A 15,511-nucleotide genomic window follows, 5' to 3' on the forward strand; every position below is an offset into this window, starting at 1 on the left:
CCGCCGCCGCCTCCCGAGCGCGCCGAGCCTCCTCCGGACGGCCTGCGGCCGCGGCCCGCCCCGCTCCCGTCCTCTTCGGCCACCCCGGCTCCCTCTACCACCTCCACCTCCTCCGCCTCGTCCTGCGCCGCCGCCGCCGCGGCCGCCGCCGCCGCCGCCGCGCTGGCCGGTCTCTCGGCCCTGCCGGTGGCGCAGATGCCGGTGTTCGCGCCCCTGGCCGCCGCCGCGGTGGCCGCCGAGCCGGTGCCCGCGAAGGACCTGTGCCTCGGCGCCTCCTCGGCTCCCGGGCCCGCCAAGGGCGGCGGCGGAGGGGGCGACGGCCGCAGCTGCCCCCGGTTCCGCTGCAGCGCCGAGGAGCTGGACTATTACCTGTACGGCCAGCAGCGCATGGAGATCATCCCGCTCAACCAGCACACCAGCGACCCCAACAACCGTACGTAGCCGCAGCCCCGGTTCGCCCGCCCGGCCCCGGCGCGGGCCACGGCAGGCAGGGGTGGGAGAGGCGGGGAGGGTCCCGGGAGAGGGACACGGGCGAAGGGTGGGGGATCTTGGCTCAAGCCGTGGGCCCGCGCCACCCACATCACTGTGGCAAAACTTTTCTGGCGTCCGAGCGTAGAGGGGTGCCCGGGTGACACCTTGGGCTTCCGTCTCTCCGCTCTCTTCCGACTCCGAAGGCCGCCCCGTGCTCTGGGTGGGCCACACGGCCACTGGCAACCGGAGGCCGGGATTGCCCAGGTGGACCCTGCCTGGCCTGATCCGGACTAGGGAGGGACTCTGTGAGTTTTCGTAGGGAGCGTGGACAGCAGGGTCCCCTTCCCGGTCTACATTCCACCACTGGAGTGAACGGTGTCAGCTCGTCTTTGGGCCTTGATTGTCGAGGGTTACCGAGCCGGACCTCCCCGCAGGAGGAGGCTGTTGTTTGTTTGTTTTGTTTTGGTGACAAGGGGTCAGTTTCTTCCTGCAGGTAGGTATGGTTAGTAACTATATTTTTAGAAGCTAAGGAAGGGGGGGGGGAACCCACTGAATGAGAAGAGAAATTCCAGTGTCGGGACAGTGTCTTTTCTGCAGACGCCGCCGCGTTCTGCATCAACCCTTGATCCCGCAGATGCTCGCAACCCACGGTGCTTTATTCGTTTAAACAAGTTGTTAAAGTTAAAAGTGATGTCAGTTTAGCGACAGAAACTTACCGCTCCCTCACGAGCTACTCGTCAGAACTTCCTCAGCTTTCTGTATCCACAACTCCAAACGCCCGTCCCAAATACAGTTACATTTTGAAATAGAAACAGAACCCTCGGTGAAGGACCAGGAATGTGTGTTGATATGCCTCTGCTGCTTCCTAGTAATTTCAAGAAGTGTGATATGTTAACACCTAAGGTTTTGACACACGTGTTAACTCTTCTCTCCGGAACCTTCGGGCAGGACCTTAAAGCGCTGGGAGAGAGTCACTCTGAGCGCAGTCCTCACCCATCGATTTTCTTCAATCCATTCGACATTTGCCTTGCGCGTACGAAAGCAGATCATAAATACTTGCGTTTCTTCTCTTTTAACAAGTTGCGTCCTGCAGAATGTCTACCTCACCGTAGACTTCTTGATTTCTCACTAGAACTAAATAATATAATTAGAATAGTGATTTAAAGTTTCTTAGGTTGTGGCTTCCATTAGAAACAACAGTGGGCATTAGCCACATGATTGAGGCTTATCATTCTTCTTGAAATAGTTTTGTGAAGAGAGCAACGGTTAACCAAAACAGCAGTTGTATTTACCTTTTTCTTTCCTAGTGTCTGAGGGTAAAATACTGGTTTAAGTAAGAGTTGCAGCTCCAATTTTTTGTGCATTTAAGAAGACCCGTGTATTTCAGGGTTTCATTTTATAAAATTTCATTGTCTTAATTCAGTTTGAAGATGTGTTTTCTCGTGAATTTCTTCCAGATGTTGTCTTACAACCAGTTCTTCTTAAAGTGTGAAATCGAATACTTGGCAGTAGTTCTTACTGCTGAGCAAAATACAATCACAGATTGGGAGAGGCTTATCAAGCCGGCAGTTACTTCTCTCTATTAAATCTGGGTTGGAAAAGATACCAGCCCTGTCTTTCTTTTGAGCCGCCTGTGGTTTTTACAGTGTAGCAGTGAGATTTGACATATTTTCATTAGAGAAAACATCCACCAATCAGAAAAAGAATTACGACAGATTACTAATTGATATACGGAAATGAACCCATGTGTTACCTAGAGAGCTCCCCCAACCTGGGGCTAGAGAGGATGATTTGTGGTTTTATTTATTCACATTTTGTTAATGGGCTGGTAGCCTCTTTTGAGTCAAAATGGATTGGGTCTATGTTCAGAGTTCAAGAGAAAATGCAGAAGGAAGTTAGACTGTTACACTTGACTTTGGTTGCTAATTACAGGGAAGGAAAATAGAAAGGGAATGTGGATCTGGTAATGGGAAACCTGCCTCTGGTCCTGGGCAAGGGAACCTGGTCACAGGGTGTATAGTGTGTTTTAAAGCGGTGGCTGGGTTTAATCTAACTAGGCGTCCAAACAAATTTGAAATGCTAAGTCTTACAACTTTTCCAGGGCTTGGGGGTCCCCTGAAACACTAAAAACAAAAGCTTCCCCTCATTTCTGGACTGTGTGGGGAAGGGGCAGGCAGAGAAGATGCTGAAGCGCTTTTGATTTCTCACGTGTACTGTCCCTTGCTCCCTTGCTTGCTTGCCGTTTCCCTTTTAAATTTTTTGTGAGCCACTTTGTGACTTTGTATTGAAAGAAGTGTCTAGTCACTTCTCTCTTTTCTTACTAGGCAGAAAAGGGCTTCCTCATGCCCCCCCCCCTTTTGCCCGCGATTAGTAAAGCGCCCCAGCTCTGTTCAGCCACACCTTGACACTGCGTCCACACACGTGGCAGATGCCACAGGGAATGAGCTTGTAACTCTTTCCGGCCCGATTTTCAAACACACCAAACACACACTGGCCCAAGCAAGCTCTTTCAGTAGATCCCTGTCATTGACCTGCTTGCAAGTGAGTGAGGAACGTGGGCCACCGAAGCTCTGCTGCTGCGGCTGCTGCTGCTGCTCTCCTTAAAAGTCAAGTGCTGTGCCGTGTAATACACACACACACACACACACACTCTCTCTCTCTCTCTCTCTCTCTCTCTCTCTCTCTCTCTCCTGTGCTGCTGGGCTCCCCTGTCCCCAACCCTGGGGCTCCATCCCGATGGCCTCTTCTCAAGTTTTGGTAGCTGCAGTGTTCCCTGGGACCTTGTTAGCCCTCCAGCAGGATAGTGAGAGGAGGTCACTGGCATGCCTGGGCATCATCTCCACACACTTGGCTTTTCGAGACCTTTCTTTGTGAAGACGGAGAAGGAGGCTGGAAAAGAACCTCCTCTGCTGTCAGGGCAAAGAGTTGGGTCGCCCTACATTTTCTCAGTGGTGGGGTGCTCTCTGACCTTTCTGATTTAGGGACGCTCTCTCATGCAGGGAACTGTGGCTGTGGAAGAGGGGTCGCGGGTCTCCTTGCTAGCAGTCCCGTACTCCCCAAAGATTTGAGGGAAGGAGACTGAGGAGAGCGGACAGTTGGTGTCTGTGGGATTGCTGGGAACTGTACTTGAGGGGTGTGGGAAAAGGGGGCCGGTCACGTGTTCCGTGTTAACCCTAATCTCTTCCCACTTCATTGTAAAAGAAGACACACCCTCTGCTCCACTCCCGTCCAGCGTCTCTGGCTGTTAACGACCAGCAAGCGATTTATTATAGATTTCAGATCTGGTCCCCTGGGGGGAGGGACTTCAGTGTCGGTGTGGGGTCTTTTTATATTGTTCTATTTTTCTTTTTCTCGCGTTTTGTGTGCAGGCCCAGCCCCACCTTGTAACACACATGATTTAGCTATTTTACATCATTCTTTATCTAGAGCCCTGAAACTGAACATAGAGCCATATATTAGATTGAGGTTAGAAGAGGTGGCGACTGTTTATTTAAGGTGATAAAATGGTCCATCAGCAGTAATCTCCATCGATATGTGCCACCAGGAGATGAAGGATGAGGGGACAAGCCACAATTAATTGCCCTATAGTTTTGTAGGAGAGAGTGGAGCCAGCCCAGACCCGCTTCGATCTCCACTCGAGGCTCCTATTCATCATCTCTGCCTTGTGTACGGCGGCCTCGCAGGGGCAGAGGGCGGCCAGGTTTATCTCCGTGCAATATTCTCTCGCCCTCACACCCTGGCGCGCTCATTTAATTTATTAATACAGTCACCAGGAGACAAATACAATCCACATTTTCTCCCTCCCTCCTTCTTTCCCTCCCTCTTTGTCTCTTTCATTGGTCCCCGGGCCAAGCCGGCAGGCGAGGCGAAGAAAGCCCTAGTTTTTGCGTGTTGCCGGCAGCCCCCCAATCCCTAAAGCATCCACAGTGGGCCTGTCTTCCTGGTGGCCCCCTGGTCTCTGGGTCGCCCGGTCTTGCTTTGGGGTGGGTGAGGACGTTGGGGGTAGACGATTCAGGGGAGAAGGGCCTGGTGAGTACCCGGTGTGGCTGGGACTCCCGAACGCTTTGGTGGTTGCCACCCTACGGAGCCCTTCGAGGCTAGAAGCTGGGCTGAGATCTTCAAACCGCGTTCTTCGGAGGCAGAGGCATCCAGCTAGCTGCGCATCACTCTTTGTCCACAGCCTGCCCACGGGAAGGCAGGGCGTGATGGGGTCCTGGGGCGCAACTCGGAGTGAGGCCCCTGGCGGCCGCGCCCCGCTGCCCTGGGACCCCGAGCCCACCGTGCCCTCCCCCCCGGGGGCTCTGGACTCTGAGCTGCCAGCAGGCGGCACTCCGATCAATACGTCCCGGGCCCTCAGGGCTTAGCCTGCTGGACTGAGGCCGGCGACCCCGTCTGCCGCCCGGAAGGATTTACAGCCTGAGCTGTGAGCGAGCAGGCTTCCAAGTTACTCCGGTTTCCTTAACCGTGCAGTGGGAACAGCGAAAGCCTAGTATAGAGGCACTCCCGGCAAAGCTCACCTCTCAGGGCTTTAGGCATACAGAAAAAAACAAAACAAAACAAAACAAAGCAAAACAAACCGTGAAGTTTTTATATTTTACTTTTCCTAGAATAAGAGGTGGAAAAAAAAAGACCCCCTGTTCTGCTTTGTATAGGGTTCATTTAAAATGGTAAAAAGAAAAAAAAAATAAGGCGTACAGCTGAAAACAACCACAAACCTCTGCGAAAACATTCACAGGGTAAGAAGGGCGTGGAAGGAAGAGCGGGGACTGCTCCCCATCTCACTCCGCAGGCCTGCGCTGGCCTTCGGCGGTCAGGGGTGGGCAAGGCTGTAACCCACCGTCACCGCCTCCTCTTCCTTCTGGCCCCTAGGCGGATGGGCTCCCGGAAGAGACCTGGATTGCTGTAGTTCCATACCCTACAGTGACATTTCAAAACATCTTGTGAATAACTGTAAACTTGTACAACAACCTCTGGTTCTTAAAAGGCCTGGAATGCTGTGCGGGGAGTAGTTTGGGGATCTAGCTGGCTTCTCCTTCAGACCTTTCTGTGCGGGTGTTTCTGGCTCACTGGCTAGAAAACACTATTTGTCAATCCCGAGGGGAAAAAAAAGTTACTTGTTTTAAACTTCCCAAGGGTCCTCTGGGACTCTGAGACAGGTTAGAAATAAATATTTTCAGACTCAGAGAATTTGTCTGTGGTTAAAAAAAAAATGTTGGAGGCTTATACATAACTTTATTTTGATGGTAATTGGTCAACTTTTCTGGGAGAAATATTTTTACATTTTTATTAAGACTCATATTAAAAGTGAGCTAATTAGCATAGACTAGACTTGCTGCTTTTCAGTGAACTTGAGATACACTTTTCTAGTTTTGGAGGGAGCCTCAGGTTTTTGTTTTTGTTTTGTGTGTGTGTGTGTGTGTGTGTGTGTGTGTGTTCTACAAAATGCTACTTTTAAAGTAAGCAGTAGAGAACAATGAAACCTAACACACTGAAGAGGGCTCTAGAAATGAGTTAGCTGTCATTCATTCTAAGTAGTACTGAAGTATGCTTCTTGTCTGCGGGGTAGTGGCTGGAGTTAATTGCTTCGAACAGCTTTGTCCACACAGATGGTGTGAAGCTACAAGTAGAGAAGGGGGAAGTTGATACGATTTTTGGCACAGGCTATTAGGTTGTGAGTAGTTTTTTTTTTTTTTTTTCTTCTTCTCACTCTTTACTTAATTGAATGAACCAGAAAAGAAAAAACCAGTTAAGCATTTCCTGGGTTGATTTATATTTATTTTCACGGACACATTGCCTTTTCTCATTGTCATGTTTTTTTTAAAGCTGTTTTTGCTCAGGTTGCTTAACGTGTCTGTGGAATGAGGCACAATAAAAATTATGGACAGCGGCTGGCTACTTACTTTCCTGTCCTTATGCTTTAGCTTTCTTAAGCCCCCGAGTGTGGGAGGGAGAACTGTTTTTAGCCCTCTATAACTCAATCATGCCGAAGTTCTTCTTGTGGCCCCCAATTGGTTGCATCAGTAAACTCCTTCAATTCTATTGATCCAGTCATGAGTTGGTATATAAAATTCTCCTAGCCTTCATTAGTCTTCCTAAATCTCTGCATTTGAAAGCTCCGGTTTCAGGCAGACACTCATGGGAGTCTTTTCACGGTCTCTTTCTAGTTTTGTAGCCCTCGGTCCGACTTCACTGCTCCGGCAATGGGTTTTGCTTCATCTTCAGAAATGGGAATTGCGGCACTTAAGACACTGCAGTGGCAGTTTGGTGCGAGACAAATGCATGACGCATAGGAAGGCACTCAGGGTTGATATTTGTTGTCATTTTGTTTCTGCAGTTTCGTGTTTTTGTTGTTTTTCACAAGTGAGGGTATGAGACGTTCGGTGGCAGGCGTGTTCCTGAAGAGTTGACATGTAAGTTAATGTCAGCACACTCCCATCTAGGCCCCGGAGTCAAAAGTGGAGTCTTGAAGAGCCTTCCCATTAGCCTGGTTGCTGGCCTTTGTGTTAAGGAAGGCACAGAGGTGCACCTGAGGAACGGGGTGTTCCTTCTCAAAGGAGTCTTGGGGACAGCCACTAAGACCTTGCAAGCAGCAGGTGTCCTTACTCCTTGGGCAATCTCAGCTGGGGCAGAGTGGCTGCTCATTGAGAGGAGCCACTTTCCCTGAGATAGGACCTCATCTATCCAACCATTATTCCCAAGCAAGTGGCCTGGCAAGGGTTCTCTCTCCATTCTGGTTTGTGATTGAATGTTCCTTATGGAAAATTCTTCATTGATTTGCCTTGTAACACAAGTTTCTCGCGTGGCTCTGTAGTTTCAGCACAGACATGGCAGGTTCGGGGTGTTTTATAAGGGCTAACTGTCATGGAGGCAAGGGACGGGTGCTAAGAAGCCAGGAGGACAACTCAGGTACTCTGCTATCTGGCTCTTATCATCTCCACCAGTACAGGAGCACCAAGTGCCATGGTCGGTGCCACGGGCCTCCGCTGGAGGAGAACCCTGAGCGTCCCCAGGGAGGCCGGACCCGGGAGGTAGAGTCGCGCAGGCGAGAGGCCTCTGAGCAGGCCTGCCGCACTAGGGAGCAGACACAGCGGCTCCGCCAGGCCCATTAATAACCCTTAGGCTCTGCGATCCGACAGCGTGGTTGCTGAAAGCCTCGCTTCTAGTGGCTGCCTGGCCCTTTCCGCCTAGTTCTGGGTGCTCTGGAGCGCCGAGCCTGGAGGGTAGGAATTCACTTGCGCGCTGTCTGCCCTGGGGGTAAGTCAGGATCAGCTTCAGCAAAGCCTCACTAAATGAGATAATCTCATTTAACTTGCCCCAGCCTCCCAGCCTGCTCTACTGAATCATTACCTTGATCATTACAGACCCCGTGCTCTGATCCTTCAACTTCTGTTTGGTTTCGTCGCTGGGGAGAACGCACAATTACAACTGACACCCCCTCCCCCCAGTTCGCTCACCCCTGATGGCTGAACCCCTTGGAGTGGTCAGAGACTGGGGTCGTAGCTCCCAAAGGGCGGAGAGCGGGGCTTGCGCTCCCCTGGTAGCGTAGGAAGCTTCGGAGTCTAGGGTGTGTACCTGTCACTCCCGGAGCCAGGCACTCCGGCGACTATTTAAGAGAGCGGGTTGGACAAGAGACGGACTTCTTGGGGACGGGATGGATAAGCACTCTCTGGAAAGCTGGGTGGGGTGAAGGCAGGGGGACAGGGCGGAGAGAGAAGTTGAGGCGCAGGCAGGCTGGACCACGAGCAAAAGCCGCGGGCGGTGGGAGCGAACCTGGAAAGCACACGTGGCTACCCACGCCTGGCCCCGAAGCCTTGCGTCCATCCCAGCAGGCACATTTAAGGGGTGCAAACTCCCGGGGCGTGAAGAGACCGCCTTTCCCACTCCCTGCGGCGCGGGCGCCCTTGTGGCGTCCCCCTCCCCAACAGGTGGTTGACCTGCTGCACGGTGGGGCGTCGGCCCGGTTAACGCTCTCCCCCCCCCCCGGTGTCACCCACAGGTTGCGACATGTGTGCGGACAACCGAAACGGAGAGTGCCCCATGCACGGGCCGCTGCACTCGCTGCGCCGGCTCGTGGGCACCAGCAGCGCCGCGGCCGCCGCACCCCCGCCCGAGCTGCCCGAGTGGCTGCGGGACCTGCCGCGGGAGGTGTGCCTGTGCACCAGCACGGTGCCAGGCCTGGCCTACGGCATCTGCGCGGCGCAGAGGATCCAGCAGGGCACCTGGATCGGGCCCTTCCAGGGCGTGCTCCTGTCCCCGGAGAAAGTGCAGGCCGGCGCCGTGAGGAACACGCAGCACCTCTGGGAGGTAAGCCGACCCAGCTGAACTGCCGGCCGCGGAACTGGAGCCTGGCGCCGAGCCCTGGGCCCGCGGAGGCCCAACCCCCACCCTCCGCCCTACAGTGGAGAGTGAGGTCCCCAGTCCTGGGGAAGGCTGGAGTCTGAAGTTCCTGCAGTAAGGGTGCTGGCCTGGCCGAACGTTGCTTGCCACGGGACCTGGTGGCTTAGCCTGGTTCTGTCCCAACTGGGAAGGGTTAGCCTCGGTCCTCTGAGTCCAACACTCACGGAGACTGAGCAGAGGCGGCTGAGTTACAGTTCGAGCCAGGTGGGCTTAATGCCAGGTTCCCAACTCTCCTCAGAGGTTTGGAGATGAGGTGGGGGTACTTGCTTGCCTAACCAGAGGAACCCTTGGATCTGGTCTTCACCGCCACTTAAACTGGAATGATGGTGCGCGAACACCTGTAATCCCACCACTGGGGAAGTGGAGACAAGAGGGTCAGAAGTTCAAGGTCACCGTGGTGACCTCCATAGTAGGTTTGGGCCCAGTTCTAGGTCCTCTAAAACTTTTCTTTCTGGTAAATGTTGTATGTGAGAGACCAAAATGTGTTCCAGAACTTTGAACGTACCCAAGCCGCTTTGTAAATTATATTGTAAATCAAAACTTAAAATTTTGGTTTCTCATCTGACAAAGTGAAATTACACAGCTTTCAACAAAGCAGACGATCTGAACACGAAAAAACAGCATTTTTTGGTATAAGCTAATCCCAACTATTATTTTAAAATATGTTATCTGAAAAATCCTAATCAGAGCTTCATGCTTGATTATTGAGGTCTACTCCTGAAAGAGAGGGATTGTAATTAGATAATCCTTTGGCTGATCTTAGCTACCAAACCCATGGAGAACTAGTTACAAAATATTAGATACTAGAAGCCATAACCTTAAGTTACGTAAATCTTTGGCCAGGTGAACTAATGAAGGAGGAATCATCAGATAAGGAGGATTCTGAGTTGCTGGAGGTGGGGTGTGTGTGAACTTTAGGGCTTTAATATAGGGCTGTTTCAGCAGCAGTGTGCTCTCTGGTTCCATGTGGCTCAATGGCTTGCCGATATGATCATTTTTGTGGTGAGCTGTCCCAGTTCACTACATAAAACGTACAACATAATAATCCATTTACATATTTGCTGGGTTCCCTCTGGCCAGCTTGAAGTAGGCCGTGGAGAGAGTGTTGCAGCAAACAGAGCCGTTGTCTAGAACCTTCCCATGACTACTGGGGTCAGGGAGCTGAGGCCTGTGTCTGCAAAGTCCCCCTTGATGGAGGAAGAATGACCACGTGAGCATGCAGCCCAGCAGCCCAAGGTGAGGCCAGGGCAGCCCATCAGCCGCCTGTTTTAGAGTTATCCACAGAGCCCTGGATCCAGGCGCCCAGTTTCCTTATCACTCCTAACCAGTTGCTGGAAAGCAGTTACACTTTTTTTTTTTTTGTCTTTCCAGATGGAATCCCTGAATGTGTGTGTGTGTGGGGGGGAAGGGGTGGGCATATTTATCTCACCAAATGAGGCTTTTCTTAAAAACAAAAAACCAACAGCCAAAATCTAGAAATGTAATGTCTAAACCAAGGCAGGAGGAAGTGGCTTGGCAGGAAACTACCTGAGGTAAAGCTATTTGCTTAGCAAAACTGACAAGCAGGACAGAGTGAATGCATGTGGTTTTGACGCCTTTCCTGGTTGGTTTTTGTTTCTCATTAATTCAGTTGTAACCTCTGGTGCGCTTTAAAGTTTATAAAGTCCATCCAGGCACTCCTCATGCTCCGGCAGTGGTGTTAGGGACTCTAATATCACATTGTTAAAGGTCTGCCGGTGCTTCCCAGGGGAAGCCCCAGAGCCGTCGTGGTGCAGATCTGTTCTGTCTGAAAATGTGAAACTGAACGCCATGATCCTGCCCTCTGATGCTTGTCTATTTTTAGACTTGGGAGGACAAAGCCATAAATGTGAAAAAAAAAAATATCCTAAAGTTTTTTTTTTTTTTTTTTTTCCTAGAAGGCTTTGAGTGATTGAGATGTTGGCAAGAAGCCACTACACATACAGGCTTCAACAATACATATTAACACTGAAAACTACTGGAGTTTTCTGTTACGCTTTTGATTAGTACATGATGGAGGAAAATTTTCATTATAGAAATAAGACTTTTTTTTTTCCCCCATGATACCTCCATGGGTTTAAAGTGAGTTTCACCTGTTCAAAGTATGTGAGTTGAATGTGTTAGGGAGATAAAGTTAGTTCTTTTGTGTTAAAAATACCTTGTGCTTGAATGGTCTATAGGCTCCTATTTCTAGCTCAGAGCACAATTAATCTATTTTTATCAGCCCTCTCTATTAATAATAATTAGGATGACATATATTTGGGGGGACTGAAGGGCTATTGAAATTTCAGCCATGTAAAATGTCTCCTGAGATATGTTAAAAAATGTGACTGACTGGGGTTATTTAGTGGCAGTAACTATTTGTAGTGACAGAATGCTTTTTAAAATAGGGAATAGACTTTGATTAGTATGATTACTTTTAAGATATGAAGTAGGAGTAGTTGGGAATGTAGCTCAGTTGTTATAGGGCCTGCCTAGCCTGAGTTTGCTCCCCAGCACTGTATAAGACTAGGCATCTTGTAGGAGGTGGAGAAGAACCAGGCATTCGAGGCCAGCCTCAGCTATAACTGAGGATAGCCTAGGCTATGTGAGACCTTGTCTTAACAAAGCATTAAAAAAAAAAAGAATAAAGTATGATTTAAATTTTTAAGCATTATGATTTAGGAGACATAATTATTTAAATCAAGTCACCTCTAATAACAGGAACATACAAATATTAAATTGTCCTTTAAATTTTAGACTTTAAGTCTACATTCTAATCTGCAAAAGTTTAATCATTGTTTATGTCAGATAGAATTCATGACTGGACTACACTATAGATCTTCACAGGAAAGACTCCCTAATACTTTTTTTAGTGATTCACAAAATTATTCACTTAAATATTATTCTAGACACGTGGGATATCAGGGTGACCTAAAGCAGGTTTTCAAGACAGTTAAAAGCTATTGAAACATGATGCTTTCATCCTAAAAGTCAGCTGCAGCTCCAGTCATTTGCTGAAGGGATATCTTCCTATTTAGAGTCAATACTCAGGTCACGATAGATCTTTCCAGGGTTGCTGATCTTTATTTCAGAAGAGTAACTGGATCACTAATTTTTCCCCGTTACCGTTTCTGGGTGGATAATGGATTTTTGTGGCACTGCGTGGTTTTGCCTTGGTACTTTATTATGTATATGAAGGATTATAGCAGAAACAGATAGATTCACAGTAGTTACTCCTTTTTATTATTCATTGAAAGCTTCATTTTATCCATAGATGAATTTTTAAATGTTTGACGTATGCAACCACAGAGAATTTGTTTGGAAGCATGCTGTCATTTTTTTAGGTTAATATTTTGATGGTGTATGATCCCAACCATTCAAAATACAGCAATTTAAAGATAAGCAACATTCCCTTCTTCGACATGCTTTGAATCTTTTTAGGTTTTCATGAGGAGTGGTTTTCTTTTCTTCACTTCTCCTGAATCTTTTTAGGTTTTCATAAGGAGTGGTTTTCTTTTCTTCACTTCTCCCCACTTCCACTAATAATCTGAGATTAATATTTTTTTCTAGTTTAAAGAGATTAGTAAGCTAAAACTAAATAAACCAAACAAATCCCAGATTAGTCTTTTTTAGGAAAAATTTGGCCAGTTTCTTTTGGTATTAGAATTTTAATGTGTTTTAAGAAATTAACAAGTTTAGATCATTCAAAACAAAACCATTACAGAAAACATTAAACAACACTGTGGTTGCATATATTGATTCCAACAAGACTTGAACATGGGCTTTAATTCTCTTTAGATGTATTGGGGGAAAAATCTTTCTGACCATTCAGAGAAAACGAACTCTTTCTCAGCAGTTACGTCTCATAGATGAGAGATAACTTTAGCCTAATGTATTCTGTAAGGAAGAAGTGAAAAGGCAAGTCGATTCCAACATTTTTGAAAATGTTATCTTGGCTATTAATGTGTTCTTTTCCCTTGAGATAAATTCATCTAGTTGTATATGGTTTCCTCTTTCTGCTTAACATCAGAATTTAATTTGACTAGACCTGAGGAATGTACCCAGGGTACTATACTTAACATTCTGCTGGAGTGAAATACAAAAGTTTAAAATAAAGTTACAGTTTAAGATAAGTTACAATTACACCTTTCAACTCAAAGTCTAATTTGACAAGAAATTTTAGCAACAATGACAAAATAAATTGTACCCATTTGCAACCTGATTTTCTCCCCCCTGCTAATTGAGATGATGTAGTGGCTTATTAGGATTACAGTCAAGGTATTTGACAGGAATTTAACTTTATACAACCTGTCTTCTCCTTTGCTTGAGTAAGTCTTAATGTGTCATTTTCATTTGCATTCTGTTTAAAGATTAACTGTTTTTCTTCAGAAAATCAAGGAGAATAGCATAATATGGGCTTTTTTGTTGTTTGACTTCGTACCATAATATTTTAGACATAATAAGAGTTCTGCTTAAAGTAAATGGTCTATTTTTTATCATTACCATTCAGCTTAGGTCAAAATATATTAATGAAAGCCAATATTAAATATATATATATCATGCTGCTAAATGTTTGTATTTCAAAACCGTCATAGATAATTGGAACCAGAAGGAAACGAGTTGATTTTATTGTTTTGAATGTGCTGTGAATGCTTTTTATAAATGACTCTATCACACACACACACACACACACACACACACATGCATGTGCACACACACACATATTTAGCTGTTGAAAAATAATTTTGAATGAATACTTTTATATTAAGTTAAAATTGTCCCAGTGACAATATCATAACTGTAAATGCCATATTTTGTTTTATGCACTCTAGCTCATTTTGGCCCAATTCACAAGACACCAGCAGAAGACAGATTCTATAAATTTTGTTACATTGAAGTAAAAGATTATATTTTCAGCAATTTGTCTTTATACACTACTCTACCCATTGGGTTATCTAGAAATAAGTCAGTTTTGCAGCATTTAAGTAACTTCTTCCTTAAAAATAAACAATTGTAATGTTCCTGTTATGTTTTCAATCCCGCATTCTAACAGCTGGCATACCTCCCTGCCTTTGCCTCATTTGATTTGAAGATGACTTTTATAGTGGTGCCCGTTTGATAGAGTGAGGGAGTTTTATAGTTTTACATAAACTGTAAAGCCATCTGCTGCCTCTTGGACTGGCTTCCAGCATTGTGTTGAAAATCAAAGATGTGATACTTCATGTTGGCTCTGATGGGGTTTCTTTAAAGTCCCATCCTTTGGTTTAGGTCTGGTAGCACAGTGCTCTCCTTGGTTTTCCAAAGCCCTAAATGACTTAGCTTAAAAAAACTCTACAAACCTATTTGGACATCCTCGATTGGAGCGGTTTTACCTAAACACACATTTGACATGGTGGACTAAATACCTCATAAGGTTGATTATTCTATGTAGGCAGGACTATTTTCCTCATTTTATTTTTTTGCTTGGAAATCGACTTTTTTATTGAGAGCCTCTTGTATCTCTCCATACAAAATGGCATTATCTTCCTCTGCCGCACGTAATTTTTTTATTCCTCTGCCTTAAAAGCATGACACAGGAAGCAACATCAGAATCTCAGGGGTTACTGGGACCATGAATCTATCTTTCTCATCACAGCATGCCAGCAGGTCTTCTGATGGAAATATTCTTCTCAGAGAGTGACAGGGGTGCAGACTCATTCCCCTGTACAAATGACAGCCATTTTTAATTGTTTGTGGAAAAGCTACATGTCACCTTCGGAGCGCAAATGGTTATAGTGTAATTTTATGGAGTAAACACTTCTGATCAAGAGGGAAAGCCTGCACCTTATGGAGCTGGGGACTCATTCTTGCAGTAGGGAGGTCCTCCAGCGATGGCTGTGAGACATTGGTGGTGTGCAGATGTTCTAAGACAGTTGTATATAAAATTGGAGTGTGCCTCCCTTTTGCTTTCTTTCTGGTTCAGAATCATATATGCCCCAAGATTTCATGAGTTCAGACAGTCCTTGTGTATTTACACAAGAAACACAGACTCTGGAGTGAGTGCTTAGCCTAAAAGCCAGGGAAGCAGGGGACCAGTATCCTTTTCCTGGCCTGCATTTACCGCCTCCCTCAGATAAGTTACAGAATTCCATTATCCAAATTGTTACACATGTGTGACAGAGGTTGACCTTTTGTCATGTCAGTCCTCTCTGTGTAGGCCCCAGGCTCCAGCCTAATGGCTCAGGCCCTGATTTACTCACTGTAATAAGGGCAGGAGGTCGAGCTTGTCGCTGCCTGTTCGTCCTCGCCTCGGAGCCTGGCTGAAGGCTGTTAACACAAAGCTTTTCAAAGTGAATTTACAAGCAGCACCACTGACAGAGGCCAATCAGTGCGCCATAAACGTCAGGTCAGTGAGACTGAGCAGTAAGTAAAACACTGACAGTACACTATTGGCCAGAATCAATCGGCCAAGGATTAACCAAGACGAGTAATCCATGTGTGGGGGGCTTAGGGGAGAAGCTAAGTGTACAGTCTGCGCGTCCAGGTGGACTCCAGGGATCCACCTGTTAGTGAAGATGGGAACAGCTCACATTCGCTTCAGCAGGGCCAGCCTCGCCACACACACACACACACACACACACACACACACACACACACACACACA

General features: G+C 47.2%; 1 protein-coding gene across 1 annotated transcript in view; it reads left to right on the forward strand.

Annotated features, from left to right (window-relative positions):
- Prdm6 (PR/SET domain 6) overlaps window positions 1-15,511 on the forward strand; it is a 102,251-nt gene that overhangs the window by 1,129 nt on the left and 85,611 nt on the right. Inside the window, exons 3-4 of the mRNA XM_055622831.1 lie at window positions 1-433; window positions 8,468-8,775. The exon at window positions 1-433 is cut by the window's left edge and continues 7 nt beyond it. Coding sequence (XP_055478806.1) covers window positions 1-433; window positions 8,468-8,775 — 741 coding nt within the window. The remainder of the gene's footprint in view (window positions 434-8,467; window positions 8,776-15,511) is intronic.

This window comes from Psammomys obesus, unplaced genomic scaffold (genome assembly GCF_907164565.1).
Source record: "Psammomys obesus unplaced genomic scaffold, mPsaObe1.curated_primary_1811, whole genome shotgun sequence".
NCBI classification, from domain to species: Eukaryota; Metazoa; Chordata; class Mammalia; order Rodentia; family Muridae; genus Psammomys; species Psammomys obesus.